Source organism: Astatotilapia calliptera, chromosome 1, assembly GCF_964374335.1.
Source record: "Astatotilapia calliptera chromosome 1, fAstCal68.1, whole genome shotgun sequence".
NCBI classification, from domain to species: domain Eukaryota; kingdom Metazoa; phylum Chordata; class Actinopteri; order Cichliformes; family Cichlidae; genus Astatotilapia; species Astatotilapia calliptera.
In genome coordinates this window covers 41,090,768-41,111,569 of record NC_137422.1, presented here as the reverse complement: position 1 = coordinate 41,111,569, position 20,802 = coordinate 41,090,768, and the positions used below count along the sequence as shown (strand labels likewise).

The 20,802-nt window shown below is 46.3% G+C and overlaps 1 protein-coding gene and 1 long non-coding RNA gene across 10 annotated transcripts in view; one reads left to right on the top strand and one right to left on the bottom strand.

Annotated features, from left to right (window-relative positions):
- The window catches only part of znf536 (zinc finger protein 536), a 219,823-nt gene that overhangs the window by 5,848 nt on the left and 193,173 nt on the right, over positions 1–20,802 (bottom strand). Inside the window, exon 7 of one of the 7 annotated variants that reach the window (XM_080301130.1) lies at positions 19,062–20,797. The exons of the other annotated variants lie outside the window; for them this stretch is intronic. Within the exon in view, the coding sequence (XP_080157256.1) occupies positions 20,655–20,797 (143 nt within the window). The 3' untranslated portion in view covers positions 19,062–20,654. Of the gene's footprint in view, positions 1–19,061; positions 20,798–20,802 lie in introns of those variants that run through there. 7 annotated transcript variants of the gene reach the window in all.
- LOC113027768 (uncharacterized) overlaps positions 1–20,802 on the top strand; it is a 101,927-nt gene that overhangs the window by 53,837 nt on the left and 27,288 nt on the right. For 2 of the 3 annotated variants that reach the window (XR_013908963.1, XR_003273128.2), the window contains exon 2: positions 17,255–17,509. This is a non-coding gene — a long non-coding RNA (uncharacterized LOC113027768). Of the gene's footprint in view, positions 1–15,945; positions 16,843–17,254; positions 17,510–20,802 lie in introns of those variants that run through there. The other variant, XR_013908962.1, reaches the window with a different exon arrangement.

Below are 20,802 nucleotides of genomic sequence, written 5' to 3'. Positions count from 1 at the left end.
TAGGGATGGGTATTGATAAGATTTTAACGATTCCGATTCCATTTTCGATTCTGTTTAACGATTCGATTCTTTATCGATTCTCTTATCGATTCTTTTTTTTTTTTTTTTAAAAAGGAGAACACTAAGGTCGATTAGCTTAGAACTTTGTTTTATATCTTCTCTTTGAACAAGATAGAAATTTAGGAGTAACATGGCCTTACAAACCCAACAATGACATCTTAAGAGATCCACAGCCTACGGCTCTTCAATGGGGTGTCACAGGGTCCCCAGGAAAAAAAATTGTAAATGTAAAATAATAAAATAAATATTCTTCTGTAGCAATAACAAAGTATAACATAAATTGTTCTGTGGCAATTACACAAGAATATCCAGTAATGTCCCTGCCTACAATTAAACACATTCACTTACCAAAAATCGGGGGCATCTGCTGTGGCAAATGGGTGCAAGCCTTTTACCACAAACTTAGACACTGCTCGGTGACATTCGTCTATCCTGGCCTGAAAGGAGACGCTACGGGTAGACTGCAGCGAGAACTGCCAGCATCTGAGCCAGACTCTGTCTCTCTCATCACGGTCACCTATAGGTGACCGTGATGAGAGAGACAGACAGAGTACATGTACATGTACAGTAATGGCAGGTCTTGTAATAAGGCAGATCGCGCTAACATAATATGCACTGTTAGTTGATTATTTACCTGCCGCATTAACGGGAGAGGACGTGCAAACGTTAGCGCTGCTGCTGGGTTGAGATTCACGAGTCCGGAGCGGAATTAAAAACGCGTGTCATCGCGTGTTTTGTGAGCAAATGCTTTTGCATATTCGTAGTGTTTCCTCCCTTAAATGAAATATCTACTTTGCAAGTTGCCCTGTTGTCATCGGTTCTCATAAAGTATAATCAAACTTTTGAGTGTTTGAGCCGCTTAGGCGCCGTGTTTCCTGCCAGGTAAATGACGCTCCGCAACGTGGTGACGTCATTCGGGGCGACTGGAATCGATAAGGGAATCGTTTGCAAAAATGGCAAACGATTCCAAGGAATTGAAACAGTGGGAACCGGTTCTCAACAAGAACCGGTTTTCGATACCCATCCCTAATCATCACTGATTTCTAGAATTGATTTGATCTCCGATTCAATTCAATTCTATTTGAATCGGAGAAATTTTGCCTCAGAGTCAGAAATATAATTCTGATCACTTATCAGTACATATCGATATTTTTATATCTATTAAAAGAAACCTGACACGTGAGATTTTATCAGAGGTGTGAGCATCACAGCAGAGGCCTTTGTGTCAAAGTAACTGAGGATAAAACAGAAAAACATGAAGGCGGTTTTCCTCATCTGGGTTTTTATAGCAGATGACCTTAAAAATATTGTGCTGTCAAAAACTAAGTGAAGCAGAGCAAAGTTACAGAGGTTTGATTAGAGACACAGCATTTTGCACTTTTGCATAATTTTAAAAAGTTTAAATTTGTTCAGTATTGAACAGCAGAAATGAGGCTTTTCTGTCGGAAGTAAAAAAAATAAATAAGTAGGGGTGGGTTTTGATTATCGATTTAGAGAGAGAGAGAGCTCTACACCAAGTGTGATTTTATCGTGGTGGAAGCAAAACAGCAAAGGTAAGAAGAAATTCGTGACGATGTTTATGTGAAGCGTAGTTTGGAAGGGTCTTCTGCTGCTGGTTCAGTCAATACTGTTTGGAGAGAGATCAAACCTGTAGCTTCAGAATCAAGCGCAAAAAAAGACGTAAACACAAAGCGCCCGCCGACGCTTCAAGAAGCTGTCGGCTTTCAGCCCCGACGGCGTGTCCGCGTACGTGCGTTGGGTTTTGTGTTTACGTCTTTGTTCAGAATCCGTGTTCCTGCTCTCACTTACTGTTTTAGCTGTTTGGTGGTTGTAGAAATTTTGTGAGGTTTAACTTGAGGTTCTGGAGTTTCGGGGCAAAATGAATTTATATTTAAAAATCGGTTCAGGATTTTAATGAATTGATATCACGTTATCCAAGCCAGAATCGATTTTAATCGATACGTCGATAATCAAAACCCACCCCTGCTTATGAGGACATTTGTGCCGGTCCTCACGAGTTTGAAGGCATTTTTTAGTTTATGGTTAGGTTTAGAGTCAGGGTCAGGGTTAGGCGTCCATTTTTGATGGTTAGGGTTAGTGAGATGTCTCCAAAAGGATATAAATACACGTGTGCGTGTGTCAGTCTGTGTGTGTGTGTGTCAGTCTGTGTGTGTGTGCGTGTGTGTGTCAGTCTGTGTGTGTGTGCGTGTGTGTGTCAGTCTGTGTGTGTGTGCGTGTGTCAGTCTGTGTGTGTGTGTCAGTCTGTGTGTGTGTGTCAGTCTGTGTGCGTGTGTCAGTCTGTGTGTGTGTGCGTGTGTGTGTCAGTCTGTGTGTGTGCGTGTGTGTGTCAGTCTGTGTGTGTGTGCGTGTGTCAGTCTGTGTGTGTGTGTGTGTGTGTCAGTCTGTGTGCGTGTGTCAGTCTGTGTGTGTGTGTGTGTCAGTCTGTGTGTGTGCGTGTGTGTGTGTGTCAGTCTGTGTGTGTGCGTGTGTGTGTCAGTCTGTGTGTGTGCGTGTGTGTGTCAGTCTGTGTGTGTGCGTGTGTGTGTCAGTCTGTGTGTGTGTGCGTGTGTCAGTCTGTGTGTGTGTGTGTGTGTGTCAGTCTGTGTGCGTGTGTCAGTCTGTGTGTGTGTGTGTGTCAGTCTGTGTGTGTGCGTGTGTGTGTGTGTCAGTCTGTGTGTGTGCGTGTGTGTGTCAGTCTGTGTGTGCGCGTGTGTGTGTGTGTCAGTCTGTGTGTGCGCGTGTGTGTGTGTGTCAGTCTGTGTGTGTGCGTGTGTGTGTGTCAGTCTGTGTGTGCGCGTGTGTGTGTGTGTCAGTCTGTGTGTGCGCGTGTGTGTCAGTCTGTGTGTGTGCGTGTGTGTCAGTCTGTGTGTGTGTGCGTGTGTGTGTCAGTCTGTGTGCGTGTGCGTGTGTCAGTCTGTGTGTGTGTGTGTGCGTGTGTCAGTCTGTGTGTGTGTGTGTGCGTGTGTCAGTCTCTGTGTGTGTGCGTGTGTGTGTCAGTCTGTGTGTGTGCGTGTGTGTGTCAGTCTGTGTGTGTGTGTGTGTGTGTCAGTCTGTGTGTGTGTGTGTGTGCGTGTGTCAGTCTGTGTGTGTGCGTGTGTGTGTCAGTCTGTGTGTGTGTGTGTGTGTGCGTGTGTGTGTGTCAGTCTGTGTGTGTGCGTGTGTGTGTCAGTCTGTGTGCGTGTGTGTGTCAGTCTGTGTGTGTGCGTGTGTCAGTCTGTGTGCGTGTGTGTGTCAGTTTGTGTGTGTGCGTGTGTCAGTCTGTGTGTGTGTGCGTGCGTGTGTCAGTCTGTGTGTGTGCGTGTGTGTGTCAGTCTGTGTGTGTGCGTGTGTGTGTCAGTCTGTGTGTGTGCGTGTGTCAGTCTGTGTGTGTGTGGGTGTGTCAGTCTGTGTGTGTGGGTGTGTCAGTCTGTGTGTGTGCGTGTGTCAGTCTGTGTGTGTGTGGGTGTGTCAGTCTGTGTGTGTGCGTGTGTCAGTCTGTGTGTGTGTGTGGGTGTGTCAGTCTGTGTGTGTGCGTGTGTCAGTCTGTGTGTGTGTGCGTGTGTCAGTCTGTGTGTGTGTGTGTGTGTGTCAGTCTGTGTGTGTGCGTGTGTCAGTCTGTGTGTGTGTGTGGGTGTGTCAGTCTGTGTCGCCTCAAGGCGCTTCATAGATACAGAGAAAAACCCAACAATCATATGACCCCCTATGAGCAGCACTTTGGCAACAGTGGGAAGGAAAAACTCCCTTTTAACAGGAAGAAACCTCCGGCAGAACCAGGCTCAGGGAGGGGCGGGGCCATCTGCTGTGATTGGTTAGGGTGAGAGAAGGAAGTAACAGAGGTCAAACGTTTACTATAGGTCTTTACCAGGTTTGCACACACAGTAGCTGGTATTTTGGCCCATTCCTCCATGCAGATCTTCTCGAGAGCAGTGATGTTTTGGGGCTGTCGCCGAGCAACACGGACTTTCAACTCCCGCCACAGATTTTCTATGGGGTTGAGGTCTGGAGACTGGCTAGGCCACTCCAGGACTTTCAAATGCTTCTTACGGAGCCACTCCTTTGTTGCCCGGGCGGTGTGTTTTGGATCATTGTCATGTTGGAAGACCCAGCCTCGCTTCATCTTCAAAGTTCTCACTGATGGAAGGAGGTTTTGGCTCAAAATCTCACGATACATGGCCCCATTCATTCTGTCCTTAACACGGATCAGTCGTCCTGTCCCCTTGGCAGAAAAACAGCCCCATAGCATGATGTTTCCACCCCCATGCTTCACAGTAGGTATGGTGTTCTTGGGATGCAACTCAGTATTCTTCTTCCTCCAAACACGACGAGTTGAGTTTATACCAAAAAGTTCTACTTTGGTTTCATCTGACCACATGACATTCTCCCAATCCTCTGCTGTATCATCCATGTGCTCTCTGGCAAACTTCAGACGGGCCTGGACATGCACTGGCTTCAGCAGCGGAACACGTCTGGCACTGCGGGATTTGATTCCCTGCCGTTGTAGTGTGTTACTGATGGTGACCTTTGTTACTTTGGTCCCAGCTCTCTGCAGGTCATTCACCAGGTCCCCCCGTGTGGTTCTGGGATCTTTGCTCACCGTTCTCATGATCATTTTGACCCCACGGGATGAGATCTTGCGTGGAGTCCCAGATCGAGGGAGATTATCAGTGGTCTTGTATGTCTTCCATTTTCTGATGATTGCTCCCACAGTTGATTTTTTCACACCAAGCTGCTTGCCTATTGTAGATTCACTCTTCCCAGTCTGGTGCAGGTCTACAATACTTTTCCTGGTGTCCTTCGAAAGCTCTTTGGTCTTGGCCATGGCGGAGTTTGGAGTCTGACTGTTTGAGGCTGTGGACAGGTGTCTTTTATACAGATGATGAGTTCAAACAGGTGCCATTCATACAGGTAACGAGTGGGGGACAGAAAAGCTTCTTACAGAAGACGTTACAGGTCTGTGAGAGCCAGAGATTTTCCTTGTTTGAGGTGACCAAATACTTATTTTCCACCCTGATTTACCAATAAATTCTTTACAAATCCTACCATGTGGATTCATGGATTTTTTTTTTCACATTCTGTCTCTCACAGTTGAAGTGTACCTCTGGTGCAAATTACTGACCTCTGTCATCATTTTAAGTGGGGGAACTTGCACAATCGGTGGCTGACTAAATACTTTTTTGCCCCACTGTATGTGCTTGGTTTATCAAGACGTCATATATTTGCAGAAGTGCTCCAACATTTTCGGAGACGTCTGTTACCGACCAGCTCTATAGCTAACCGGGAGGTCGAGGGTCACTAGAGCCGGTGAGAACAGCGAACTCCAGGCACATCGTTTTCAACTCTCCCGCGGTTTTCACTACTCAGCATATACATGATATATAAGTCATTTAGATAATTTAAAAATGTTATTGTTTGGCTTTTTTCAGTGTTTTATTTGTTCCTGAGTAAATTAGTTTGGCTGAGATTAAAGTTAAGCTTTATAACTGGACTGTTTTATTTAATACTGAAGTCTTACTTAGTCAGTATATTCTGAATTTCATATCCCCTGATGTAAAATGTTCTGTTCTTACACTCAACAAAAATATAAACGCAACACCTTTGTTACTGCTCCCATTCCCCATGGGATGGACGTAGAGACCTAAAATTCATTCCAGATACACAATATAACCATCCCTCCCAAACAGTGGTCACAAATCAGTCCAAATGTGTGGTAGTGGGCACATCTGCTTTATTGAGATAATCCATCCCACCTTACAGGTGTGCCACATCAGGATGCTGATCTGACATCATGAGTAGTGCACAGGTGTACCTCAGACTGCCCACAACAAAAGGCCACCCTGGAATGTGCAGTTTTGTCTCACAGCAAAATGCCACAGATGTCACAAGCAATGAGGGAGCGTGCAATTGGCATGCTGACAGCAGGAATGTCAACCAGATCTGTCGCCCGTGCATTGAATGTCCATCCCTCAACCATAAGCCGTCTCCACAGGCGTTTCAGAGAATATGGCAGCACATCCAACCAGACCTCACAACCGCAGACCTCGTGTAACCACACCAGCCCAGGACCTCCACATCCAGCAGGTTCACCTCCAAGATCGTCTGAGACCAGCCACCCAGACAGCTGCTGGAACAATTGGTTTGCACAACCAAACAATTTCTGCACAAACTGTCAGAAACCGTCTCAGGGACGCTCAACTGCATGCCCGTCGTCCTCATCGGGGTCTTGACCTGACTCCAGCTCGTCGCCGTAACAGACTTGTGTGGGCAAATGCTCACATTCGATGGCGTCTGGCACGTTGGAGAGGTGTGCGCTTCACGGATGAATCATGGTTCACATTGTTCAGGGCAGATGGCAGCTGAGAATGTCCCAGTTCTTGCATGGCCAGCATACTCACCGGACATGTCACCCATTGAGCATGTTCGGGATGTGCTTGACCGGCGTATACGACAGCGTGTACCAGTTCCCACGAATATCCAACAACCTCACACAGCCATTGAAGTGGAGTGGACCAACATTCCACAGGCCACAATTGACAATCTGATAGACTCCATGCGACGATGTGTTGCACTGCATGAGGCAAATGGTGGTCACACCAGATACTGACCGGTTCTGGGTCCCCAGACCCCCAATAGCGCAAAAAACTGCACATTCCAGGGTGGCCTTTTGTTGTGGGCAGTCTGAGGTACACCTGTGCACTACTCATGATATCAGCATCCTGATGTGGCACACCTGTGAGGTGGGATGGATTATCTCAATATAGCAGATGTGCCCACTACCACACATTTGGACTGATTTGTGACCACTGTTTGGGAGGGATGGTTATATTGTGTATCTGGAATGAATTTTAGGTCTCTACGTCCATCCTATGGGGAATGGGAGCAGTAACAAAGGTGTTGCGTTTATATTTTTGTTGAGTGTATTTAAATGGCTAACTCTGGAATAAATATAACATTAAAAATATTTAAATTCAAGAGGAAACATTTTCACGGAGAGCAAAAGCATGTTTAAAAAGCACGTGGAGATCCTGAAGGCTGCTCCAAGAGTGATCCGATTATATTTTAAATATTTATTCAATTCTCTTCCAAACCCCAGCTGTCTATTGTGTCCGTCTCTAACATCTCACCTGTTTGTTATTGTTCAGGCTTGTGTGTATGCTATTTTTATTAACAGAGAGATTAAGCTTGTGTTTTCATACATGTAGTGATTGTGGTTAACTAAATGAAGTGTATTCAACATTATGGAGCAGATCATATATAAAGTTGAATTTTGCCGGAGTGCTTAAGATACTTTTTAAAATGATCTTTTTTTTGTATTAAAAAAAGAAGAGGAGAAAATCTACAGCGTCATGTGTAATTTTCATTGTAAATATTAATCACAGTTAAATTAAGATGGCAACAAAAAGTGCACCTGTGATGTCATCAAGTGCGCCGCTGTTCCAATTGTAGAACGATCGCGCTGCCTTCTTGCATCTTTGGTTAGTCCGGACTCCCGTGTGTACTTAAGAAGTCCGGACTTGCATACTTCAAAAACGGCCGTTGTTTTTGTGTTGCATCCTGTATTGCAACATATTAGACGTGTTTCCGGTTACTGTGGAGCTCCACAGTGGCTGCAGCCAGACCCTCTGTTTCACCTGCCATGCATGGACTCACTCACACACCCACAGCCAGCTGCTGATACTTTATCTATACACAGACTCACAAACACAGACTGACACACTCACACAGGTGAGCTGTTGCAGTCAGTCTTGGTGTGATTACTGATGTGTTTCCTGTCTGAGCTCCGTCTTTGTAAACAGATTCTTTTCATGAATCTGTGACTATTCCTGTTGTGAACTGAAAGAGGCGGGGCCTGAAGCTGTTACTCTCCTAAACGCAGTGCGGCCAGCGTCTCCTCATCTCTATCTTAAGACTGCAACAGATGGCAGCGCTGGCATCAGAACGCATTTAAGGACGGCGGCGTTTGGTCTGCTGCCAGCATGCTGTTCTGGGTCTGAATGTGGCCTCTGTGTGTCTGTGTGTTTCTGCATTAAGGGTGTTTTTATTGAAGTGTGTGTTTGGAATATATCTGAGAGGAGAAGAGAAAATGTTTAAGCAGTCACCACATGTGGAGGGTTTCACGTTGGAGTTACGAATCCCTGAAGCGCACATACACACGCACGCGTGTTGTCACGCTGCACTAACAGCAGGAAGCTGCAGGCTCTGTAGAGTAAAAACTTGCACGGAAGGATGGACTATTTCAGGAAGCGTGTGAGTGGACGGAGGAGGAGGCAGACAGAGGGTCTGTAGGCAGAGACTCACAGAAGGTGTGAGCAATTAAATGTGCTAAACCATCTGTCCAATAACCTGCACGCACACACATTACTCAGCAAACTGCAGCAACGCACGGGACCGCGACACAGCCACTCTGAGGACTTTTAACAGGTGTTCCCCGCTGACATCACCGCTTTCACTTTACTTACAAGTGCCAACAACTAACCAGATCCAAGGATAACACCACTAGGGATGGGTATCGTTTAGGTTTTATCCGATACCGGTGCCAAATCGGTACTTTTGAAACGGTGCCGGTGCTCAAACCGGTGCTTAAAGAATGGAGAACACAAAATTGGTCCAAAAACCTCTCATATTCAGCTGTTTTTTGTAAAAATATAACAATGTTAGCCTTTTCTGCAGCTATGGGGCATATATGGTATCACTCTTGGCTGGAAGCAGTGCTTAAACAATGGAAAAAAACACAAACTTTGTCCAAAAACCTCTCATGTTTAACTGTTTCCCTCTTTTTCTTTGGTCATTTTAGCCTTTTTGGCCAGGGTGAAGGGAGTATCTGCCATCAAACAAGAGGACAGCCGCATGTAACTACGTCTGTGTTTGCTAGTTCACCTTACATGCATTAATGTAATAACGTGGTTAGCCTACTCAACGTAAATTACATGCGAACAACATTAAGCTCCTCACGCAGAGAAGAACGGCTGCTGCTGCATCATCATCCTCATCATTTCTGCTACACTGGCAGGGCTAGGGGCCAGGACTCTCCTCTTCATGTTTTTGGGGGATGTTGCATAACAGGCAACCCACCCGCAGTAGATGTGCTCGGTGTGAGGTCTCGCAGCAAGCTATCAAATACGGCGCATTTCTGGGCTTTTAAAAAAAACACTATGCGTCGCCAGGTGTTTCATCGGATTTGAGGTGTTACCTCCTTTGACAGTATCACAGTATCAGCTTAAAGCACTTGTTGCTGCTGAGTTTGCATATTTTGCTGTGAAGTACAGCCAGACTTTTGACCGCTTCGCCTTGGACATTTTTAATCTGTAGCTCTGCTCTAACAGAACGTACGTACCTGGCCCCACCTACTATCCTCGGAAACGTAAAATGATTGGCTAGAATCTAAAGTGTATCACAGCTCAGGAAAAAAAAGCACCGAAATAAAGCACCGAAATGTGCGCTGCTTTTCGGTCTGGTTACTACCGTTTATGTCAGAACCGGTGCCATCATGGCACCGGACACCGGTACCCATCCCTAAACACCACACAGGTCAGTGTGATGTTTCAGCATTACTGAGTTGAGATTCTTCCATCACCACAGGAGTACGTTCCACGTTATGAGGACGGTGGGCACCATCGCGTCCAGCAGCTTGTCACACGAGAAGTTTTCAGGCCAAAGGTCAGAGCTGGATCAGGGAAACATCTCTTAGTGATGCTGCTGGGAGACTTCCCATGATGCACTGATCGGTGTTCTTCTTTCCCACCATCACCAAAGCCCACAGTGTGATGGTTGTGGTTCTGTCTGGTACTGTAGGGTAGGGATGCCAAACTCAATTTACACCGAGGGCCACAGACACTGAACCAGCGAAACTACAGCTTCCTTGATAATGTCCGCAGGTTTCTGTGTGAGTGGAGGCTGTGGGGCTCAGCTGGTGTCCAGTCAGAGTCCGATACGAGTCGAGGAGAAGCTCACAGCCGTGCTGAGGTGAGCTGTTGAACTTTTCTGCAGTTAGCTGCTGTTAATAACGGAGCAGACTGTCAGAGAATAAACTCTGATGCAATGTGAGAATGTAATTAAACTTTTCAGGACGCATAATGTTAGCTTATAACCAGCTGCTGTTGTGGGTTCGTTGGCTCGTCGTCAGCTGTCTGGAGACGGGAGGGTCACAGGTTTAATCTGCTGATAATTAGGAATTCCAACAATATCGGGAATAAATGAGGAAGACGATGAGAGGGACGTGAGGAGAGAGACATCGTGAGGAAAAGATTCATGCACAACTGTCAGATATTTAGTTTTAAAGAGCAGTTTGAACTTTAAATTAAAAGTAGCTCGTAAGGTTACTAATGAAACATAACCAGGTGGAACAGCGATGAGGGTGGAGCAGCTCGTCTACCCATGGGAGGGTTGGTGTTTGATCCCTGTCTGCTCCAGAATGCATGTCAGACGTCCTCGGTCAGCTTGTGCTTGTTGTGTAAAACGCTTTGAGCGCTCAGCTCGAGTAGAAAAGCACCGTGTAAGAAGCAGTCCACAATTTAAAGATCCGATGTATTTTTAATGGATTCATTTCAAGTTTAACACATTCATTTGCTGGGAGATGTAATTACAACTAATCAATGTACATGTAAGAGAACCTCATTGTTTTTTTCTCTTAAATAACCTCAAATGAAACCAGGTAGGTTAGCGAGTGAAACTCTGAATTACATGAAAGTAGTCCTTCAACGTTCAGGTAAATCATTATTCTTATATATAATATGTATACAGTCAGACCTCCCACAGCCCGCCGCGATCCTAAAATAAATATATTTCCATGACTTCAAACAGCCTGAAGGGAATTGATTGTTCTCTCCTTCCTCTGATGAATTAAGAACGTTTCCCTCAGAGATCGGGCTTGTTGATAGAAAATTGGCCTGAAGTTTGGGGAATAAAGATTTGGTCTGTTTCCTAGTTTAACTAGAGAAAACCAACACACAAATAACACCAGGGGAGGCACTTAAGGAGAGGAGCTGTGGGGGGAGCGGGCGGAGGAGAAGGAGCTCTTTCAGCATCAAAGCCAGCTAAAACGTCTCCACCGGGGACCGGGTCCCCTGTTAAATACAGAACTGGATTATTAATTGCTGTACCAGTAGGACCTGTTAATAAGAACCCAGAATAGCTTTCTTTGCCTTCCTAATATTTCCGTGCTGCTTCTCTGCAGTCGACTCATTTTCTTTTTGTGCTGCTGAGCACGGTTTGCTTCACTCACTCCTCTTTTGCCTTCGTCGCCTGCAAACTGGCATTTTCGCCGATGTACGTGCACCTTTCCCGCACGCGTGTACCTGGATGAGCTCTTCATGCCGACACACCTCTGTCACATGACTGGAGTAAAGCTGTCATGTGATAACAGGCTCACTTACAGAAACCTGTACCAAAGTTTTGACCACAGCGTCCATCATGTTCTTGTTGCCATGGCTTCAGGTGTGTCAAAGCTGCAGGTATCTGTGAACGAGCAGCGCCTGGTCGCTCCACAGGTGTCGAATCGTGTCATGTGCCCGGGTTATGACATCACTGACACGTTTATCACCAAGCAGAGTTTCTGATTTTGATTGAAACATGAAAGTAACCAAATCAGCAGAAAGAGTGAATCACAGAAGAGCACGCAGTCTCCTGGATAGGTGAAAACAGGAAGTTCTGCTATCAACGCCTAATACTGAAGGACACCTGTGGCATCTGTGCCACGACCCTGACTGCTGAGCACGATGATGACACTCACTTCATCCCATATGGACGCTCATGAAGGACTCGCTGGCGTCGCATTTCGCTGGCCTGGGTACTTAAACAGTTGGTGTTGTGCATGGACACGTTTAACCCAGACCTCTGTGTTTAACGCAGTTCTGCTGGATGGAAACATCTGAAGCAGAGTGAAGCAGCTCACACACCCCGTCTGACAGACGTTTGCACATTTCTGTGGTTTCTCAGCCTAAAGGCCAAACAAACAGGAAGTGATCAGCAGCAGAAGGAGACCCAGCACATCGGTGACAGATGCCAGCTCCTTAAACTTATCTCAACTTTTAGGTAACAGACTGCAGCAGCGACCAAGGGGAGAGCGCTTCCTACCCAGACAGTGTCTGCCACGCCCACGTTACAAACCAACCAGTGATTCTCACTGATTCACTGACAGAGTTCACCCTCGCTTTCATACATCATTCAGTTTGGCTCGCACGTCTTCTTCTGTCAGCTTCTCCCTTTAGGGGGCGCCAGATCATGTGCCTCCACCTCCTCCTATCCCAGCGTCCTCCTCTGTCACACCAATCCTCTGCATGTCCTCCTGTGGTTTATCTGTTTCACTCGTTCACTGCATGTTTCTTCTCTGACTCACAGACACTTTTCACTTCATTGGTCCAGCAAACAAACTTCACCCACTCACTGATTTATGTCATTTTTCACTCTGTGTGTGTGTGTGTGTGTGGGGGTGGGGGGGGGGGGGGGGGGCTGTTATCCATGTCTCTCAGCAATAAAGAGAAAGAAAGGAAATAAAAAAAATGGAGGATTGATAATATGGCGGCCACCTGCTTCTCACTCACACTTTGACACAAAGAGCAGCGGCGGCAGCGACTCGGCCACATTCATCCTCGTGAACTTTGTTTGACCTCAACGGAGCGACTGCAGCTCAAAGTTAGAGAACGTTAGAAAAGGCAGAAACATGCAAAGCGTGTATTTTACACGTGTAATGAAAAAATAATAATTTTTCTCTTTAAATGCAGTTTTAACCTCCTATGTAACTTCTAATTAGAGTCCCCGAAATTCACTCTGCACCAAAACTGGAGCTCAGACTTCTTGGGCGGTCTGTTTGTACCATTAACCACCCAGCTGCCATCTTGGGTCAGACAATTTCAAATCGTCTGAAGCATTAAGAGCACTGAGAGGACGAACCCACCTCCTGAAAACCATCCCCACACTGACACAGAGTCCCTGTCACACCCACGGTTAGCAGTATAAACTCAGACACCTGAACATTTCCAAGCACCTCATCTTTGCTCCCCTGGTGGGGAAAAACTTCTCAGACTTCATCAACAGGATCCAGAAACTTACGCTGGACGCAGATGAAACCGTCCTTTCACGTGGTTTCTGTCTTCACTTGCACACCTACAACCGAGGCAGTGGAGACAGTCAGAAAATGACTACAACAAGACCCCTGCTTAGGAAACAACCAGCTTCACCCCCGATCAGACCCAGACACTGTCACACCTCTGCATCCCCGCCACGTATTTTAAATACAACAAGGATTTCTTCAAAATCCTGCTCCTCACATACAAGGTCTTAAATAATCAGGCCCCATCTTATCTTAATGACCTTGTAGTACCATATCACCCTATTAGAGCACTTCGCTCTCGCTCTGCAGGCCTACTTGTTGTTCCTAGAGTATTTAAAAGTAGAATGGGAGGCAGAGCCTTCAGTTTTCAGGCCCCTCTTCTGTGGAACCAGCTTCCAGTTTGGATTCAGGAGACAGACACTATCTCTACTTTCAAGATTAGGCTTCAAACTTTCCTTTTTGCTAAAGCATATAGTTAGGGCTGGACCAGGTGACCCTGAATCCTCCCTTAGTTATGCTGCAATAGATGTAGGCTGCCGGGGATTCCCATGATGCACTGGGTGTTTCTTCTTCTTCACTCACTATGTGTTAACAGACCTCTCTGCATTGAATCATATCTGTTATTAACCTCTGTCTCTCTTCCACAGCATGTCTTTATCCTGTCTTCCTTCTCTCACTTCTCTCAGCCCCTCCCTGAGCCTGGTTCTGCTGGAGGTTTCTTCCTGTTAAAAGGGAGTTTTTCCTTCCCACTGTCACCAAAGTGCTGCTCACAGGGGGTCATATGATTATTGGGTTTTCTCTGTATCTATTATTGTAGGGTCGACCTTACAATATGAAGCCCTTGAAACACTGTTGTTGTGATTTGATGCTGTGTAAATAAAATGGAGCTGAATTGGTCTGCAGTCGAGACCTGTCAATCACAGGTCAGCCCCACCCTAAAGCCTCCCCTGCTTCCTGTTCATCTTCTCGTTTTTTCACTCTGACCTGAAACAGCAGCTCATCAGGAAAGTGTTCACCTGAGCAAGAGGCTCATTTTGTCATAGACATCTGTCCAGAAGAGTCGCCCCCTGCTGGGTATTATAAGGACTGGAGGTTTAAGAGTTCCTGCTCATGAAAGTTCGTCCATCTTTTACATACAGTCTGTGGTATTTATAGGTTGCATTTCAAGGCGTCTCCTTGCATGTAGGATTTACTACATGAGTGTGTGTGTGTGTGTGTGCGCGCGCACACGGTTGTGAAGTCATCTCGAGCTCTTTGTGTGGATATTCTGGGGGCAGGTAGCGTCAGTGCAGATTAAAATACTTTTTCACAGCGATCAGCTTGTAAACACGATGAGCTCTTCATCGTCTGATCCTGCGAACAGAATTATACATGCAGAAGCTTAAACCCCCCACCCCTCCCCAAGTGGAGCTCTTATTTACCCCCTCTAAGCTCTTCCCTCGCTCTTATCTCCCTCCGTCATTTCCTCTGCTTCATCTTCCTCCTCTTCTTCTCTTTCCTGCAGAGGGAAGCCTATTTGTCCACTTTAAGTGAAATCACTCAATTCTTTCAGGAAGAGAGCGAGGAAGAAAGTGTGTGTGTGTGAGAGAGAGAGAGAGTCCACCTTCCAAATAAGTTCCATTAATCATGGGCCAGAGTCTAATGTAACTAATATTTTACAATTAGAGGAGACACGATGGAGCTGGGGGCCATCTATCTCCCTTACACCACATGATCATCGATTCATAAGAGCTGAGGAGAGCGAGGGAGGGAGGCCACAGTACACACACACACACACAGATGCTGGGCAGGAAGCAGGAGGATGCACTGTCACATTAGCATTTAAGTCCTGCTTAAAATCATCCCCTTATTTTTCTTCATTGATCGTCTGCTGGTCACTTTTTGGAAACAGAACTGTGATTAAAATTCTCAGAGCCCTGAAATCTCAAAATTCTGCTGAGGAAATCATCAGAAGGGAAATCAGCTGAACCGCACTGACATTCTTTTGTTCTTAAGCAAAAATTCATTTATTTAAATAAAAGAATGCACGTTTGTGTAAGCAGAACTCTGAGGAACGAGGTTTTGCGCTACAGCTAAACCGCCGTGCTTTGGCGGGCTGTGTGGCTTCAACGTGCGCGAATGTGTTTATTACAGGAGAAATTTTGAACGTTCTGTTATTCAATTCAATTTTACTTATACAGCACCAAATCACAACAACAGTCACCTCACAGTGCTGCAGGTAGACCCTACAATAATACCCAACAATCACATGAGCAGTTCACATGTTTCCTTTAAGCCTCGGCGGCTGTTCAGCTTCTGCTCTCTGAGGTATTTACTAGGGGTGCAACGATACACAAAATTCACGGTTCGATTCGATACTTTGGTGTCACGGTTCGATATTTTTTCGATACAAAAAAAATGTTCATGCTTTTTTAATTTGTCATTTATTAAAATTATAAATATATATTTTAACTCAAAAGTACAGTTTTTAAATTTAATGTTGCTGAAACAACAAAGTAATAAAATAATAAATCTATCTGATCGAGGAATCCCTCATCTTTGGAAAAGAGAGTTTATTACAGAGAAATGTCTCTTTCCAAAATAAAAGCTCTACTATACGCTTCTTCTGGGCTATATTCTCAGCAGCATATTAAACATATCAGGTCCCCATAAGGAGGATCATGTGCTAACGGCTGTCTAAATGACTCGGGTAAAGTTTGTAGCATGCTGCTTGTTGTTTTTGTCTGCTTCCACTTGTCTTTGCACTAGGATGATGTCGGAGTAAATGTGCAGTCATATTCGTTGTGTTCCCACTAGTGCTGTCAGCGTTAATCTGAAATGACGTTAACACCACAACACGGCAAATCTCCGTTAACGAGCTAACTGCGCTAACACACTAGCTCCCACCCATGTAATTGAGCATTGCGTGGCACATCCAACATACTGTTTTACTTTAGTCCATGACGCGCTTACCTTCAGGGTCATACGTCACATGAAAACCAAAATAATTCCAAACGCCAGATCTGAATGAGGGTGGGGGAGGTTCAATTTGCCATGTTGCAACGAGCTTAACTTCTGTCTGCTAGCTTGTCCTGCGCTCAGTGAATCTGCGTTCGACTACTCCGCTTAGGCTGCACTGTCGAGCGCAGATCCACTGAGCGCTCAACACAGACAGCGTCGTCAGAAGGAAAGTTGATAAAATAAATTAAAAATTTTGTATTGTTCGATACATATGCGTACCGAACCGAAAGCACTGTATCGAACGGTTCAATGTTGATACGAATATCGTTGCACTGCTAGTATTTACCTTTGACAGGTGTTCTTATCTTTACCCCACAGAGGTCAGTCTTAAAATGTATGAACGCGGTGCATACTGATCTGTTTTCTGGTCTTACTGACCGCTCGCATCTGCAGAGTATGGCGGTGGTCCTGTTTCTGCACAGCGGTGAAAACAGTTCAGTGTCACAGCACCAGCTCACATTAGGAAGAAGCTTTATTGTAAAGTAAAGACGCCACATCAGCATGTCACTCTGAAACCTTCAAACAGGAAACAGACTGAGACCCGGGTCACATGACCTCGGGCACTTGCTGAGTGGAGGCAGAGGTTCACAGCTGTAGGCCGGTGCTCGTCCATGCTTCAAAGTCAAAGCCAGAATCTTAACGTGAACTCTGGAGGTAACAGGAAGCCTCGCAGCGGCACGCTCAACAACCTGCACGTCTGCACCTCTGTTTGTCTTCATCAAGTTGGAGGAAGCACCTATTCAGCACACCAGCACCAGGTGATCATAGACTAATACACCTTCACCTACAAAGCATGAACAGCAGTGGCCACCGTGTTTTCCTCCGTTCAGTCATAAAACGCTTCAGATTTAACCTTGGCTCTCCAGCGTGTCCAGCCGCCAGACCTGGGCCGTCTCAGGTTAAACGTTCAGCTCAGGTGCATGCTCTACAGAGCTGCCCAGTGGGCCGGATTTGGACCTTCCAGTGTACCGCTTCGGCTTTGCAGGCCATATAATAACAATAATGGATTGCATTTATATAGCGCTTTTCTGTTTGACGACTCTTATTTACAGGAAGGAGAAGCAAACGTCGGACAGATGTTAGTGTTCACAAATTTCTGATGAATTAAAAAAGACAACAAAAAAACCTTTAACATGAATGCGTTCTTTGTCTTCTGTTTCTCATACTCAGAGATCCTGATGGAGAACTTGCACCAACAGAGCGAGAGCTCATTTTAAAGGTACCAGAAAGGACAGCACCACACCGAAGTGTGCCAGTCCACAGAGCATGTGCAGAAACGGCCGGCTTGTCCCAACAGCTGGTCTGTGGCGCCCTCTGGTGGTGAAAGTGCAGCGCGGCACCGTGAAGCCTCGGCATTAATGTGGTGGAAACAGAGGGAAATTACAGGCTGAGACGACGGTTCATCTGCAGGCCACCATCTGCCCGGTGACCAACCACACACTGCCACAACTGCACAGCGTCATCACACAACACACACACACGGCAGCGAAAATGCAAAAAATCTGAAGGAAGAGAGGCAGTTAAATGAGAGGGAAAGCTCGCTCTCTCACACACAGATGGCCTAATGTGTTCTTTAATCAGACACACTCACAGCTGGATATGAGAGCTATCAGGAAATTACTTGTTTTCACTGTGTGTGTGCACACGTGTGTGTGTGTGCGCACGTGTGTGTGTGTGTGTGGCTTTATTGGGAACAGGCGTGGGAGCTTTGATCTCTTTAAAAGTGCTGTGAGGCGTTGCTTCGGATCATCTCTGAGATGATGAATATTTGTTAGAACTGTGAGCGGAGCTGATCATCTTGGATCAATAATCTGATCGGTCACATGATGGAGCGCCTGGATCGTTCTCCTGGAGCTTCATGGAGCAGGTGAAGTGCGAGTGGATGCAGGACGAACTGCGTTTCTGTGGATTTTTACTCCATCAGCCGGTCAGTGCGCCCCAGGGCAGCTGTGGCTAAAAGGTAGCTGCCATCGCCAGTGTGTGAATGGGTGAATGACTGAATGTAGTGTGAAGCGCTTTGGGGTCCTTAGGGACTAGAAAAGCGCTATACAAATGCAGGCCATTTACCATTTACCATTCTCTGGTTAGAGGTTTAGCGAACTGGAGTTTTGACTGTCTGAACAGCCGCCCCTCCTCAGCTCCAGAGGTGACACACCTGGATTGGTCTGAGCGGAGTTTCACCTGCTCTGACAGGCCCAAGTCTGGGTCAACACAAACCTGAAGGGCAGGCGTGTCGGCTCTAGCAGCTCGAGGACCCGACGTTTCTTTCTTAAAGGACGCCTTCATGGGTAACTAACCAGCACCATGTTAGCGTCCTGATTTCCTGTAACACTTCCTGACTACTTCCTTTGTGAGAGGCCAGTCACGGTTTCCTCATAAATCTGTGTGCACGCTCTCAGTGAGGCTCTCGCGGCGTCTTTGGTTTTTGTGGTATGATGTTGATATTTGTAATCAAGCCACCTGCAGAGGTCAGCTGCGACCCGGTCCAAACTGTGACATGTGACCTCTGATGCTGTGTTAATGTTAATAAAATAACTTTATTAGAAAATGATTTTGACCCTGAAGCTAGAAGCTGGCCTTGGTATCAAACGTAGGTAAAAAGGAGAGCGTTCTGCTCTCACCTGTCCTGAGCAGACACCTGTCCACACGGCGCCTCCGAACTTTACCCAGCGTGCACTCTGTCACGTATCCTGCAGTGAATTATCAGAACCAGATCAAACATGCTGGTTGCTCTGCTTCAGACGTGAATCGTCACACCGATGCTCAGAGAACAGCTTCAGCGCTCCTGCAGGCGGTGAAGAACTGATCTGGGTTCAGTGTTTTCAGCCCTGAAAAATAACGAAGAAGCTTCCTGAAAGCTGAACGTTTCACTCAGGTGTGGAACATCAGCTGACGGAGGGGTGACACCACAGCGACAAACCCAAAGGAAAGAAGAAGAAAGTGAAACAGGAAGCAGGCGGGTGCTCTGTGACAATCCTTTTTTAGTTGGAATACATTTTATTTTTATTATAAGTACAGTTCAGTAGTTACAAAACGAAGCATCTGCCATGAGGATACAGCAAACAGAAAAGTGTGGAGCTCACAAGACAGGTTTGTACATCATACGTGGGGTGGAATGATCATCGGAGCTGGTTCAGAGATGAATCTTTACACGGCTGGAAAACAGAGAGCAAGGTCGGAGGTCGCTTCCGAAGCGCCTCGAGCATTTCCTCCTCGCGTCTCACTCTCACTAGTTTGATTTCGAATCCTCTGTTTTCAAAGATTACTGCCATCTACGTAAATCAAAGAAACAAAAACGGGAGGATATACTGCAGAGAACGATCAGCCGGGCTCAAGCAGCAGCAGGCCTACGCTGAGGGTCGGGGAGGGGTCAGGGGTCAGCATACAAAAGAAGCCACAAACAGTAAACTAAAAAAGAAGTCTTATAGTTGGACTGTACATACCGCTTTAGACTTTTCTCTGGGTTCACAAAAAATGACGTAGAAACATTTCACAATGCCAAGGGACACACAAACACACACCTTCATTTAGTTAGTTAGCTAGTTTGTACTGTATAGGTTGGATTTATAATACTGTCACAGTGCAAAATACTCGGGAGATCGAAACGAATCAAAGAAAGAAGAAAGGACGAGTCCCTCTATGCATAATGATTCTGTATATACGGGGAGGGGGCGGGGCAAATATGTCTGCAGCACAGGAGACGATTGTCATCTTTTTCCTCTTTTTTTCTCATCGGTAAATGGACAAGGCATTATTCATGTACAGTACATATGAAAATCCAAAGAAAATCAACCCTACGGCCTACGGTCGAGCACAGCTACGGAGCTTTGAAGCAGTAACGGGGACGTGTTTCTAAGGCTATACACAATAAGCATTTTTCCAGTTTTCTTTTTTTCCTCGTAAAGTAAATACATCGAAGCGTCGTCTTCAGTAGTCGGTAACACTGTGCAACAAAGATGGTGGCAGTATTTTACACACGGCCGCAGCTCCACAGGACGCGGCGTTTGAAAACGCCGCCCGCTTCTCAAACTGTTGCCTCTTGCCGTCGCTCTCTCGAGGCGGCGGCGGCGGCGACAACAGTACGGTACAGAAAAACAGACGGAGGCAGAGGGAGGGGCTGAACCTGTACGCGCGCATCATCTTTGTGCCACCGTCGCCGGGAGGCGTGGCCTGCGGGCAGCCAGTCCTCTGCATGGCGGGAATGTGCAGATTTAAAGTTTACACCTTAAAAAAGGACACAGCGTCTCTAAGCTGAGGAATGTTTCAGGGACACTTACAGGAAGTGCTAACAGGTAGTTTCATCCAAAGAAAACAAAGAAGGAGAAGAAGAAGAGAAGACGGGGTCGGGGGGTGGGGAGGGCACTCAGAGCGCCAGAGACAAACAGGAAGTCCACTGCTTTAGTGTCCGGGAGGCTGTGAGAGTCATTAGGTCCACGTGGCGCCGCTCTGACGGTAGTTTGTGTTTTCTCATCTTAAATAAAGTCTCTGATATAGTGTGTCCTTCGTTAACCTTCATCCTCTTCATCACCGCCTCCATCCTCACCAGCGTCCGCTCGCTCTGGCGCGGCCATTACTCTTTGTTTACAGCGTGGGCGTCGCCTACATTATGGTTGTTAGGGTGGTTGTTAAGGTCGCTGTTAAGATGGTTGGGGTCGAGGGTCAGCGTGGGGTCATGGGTCATGGGCTGGTCCTCCTCTCCTACCCACAGATGCACTACG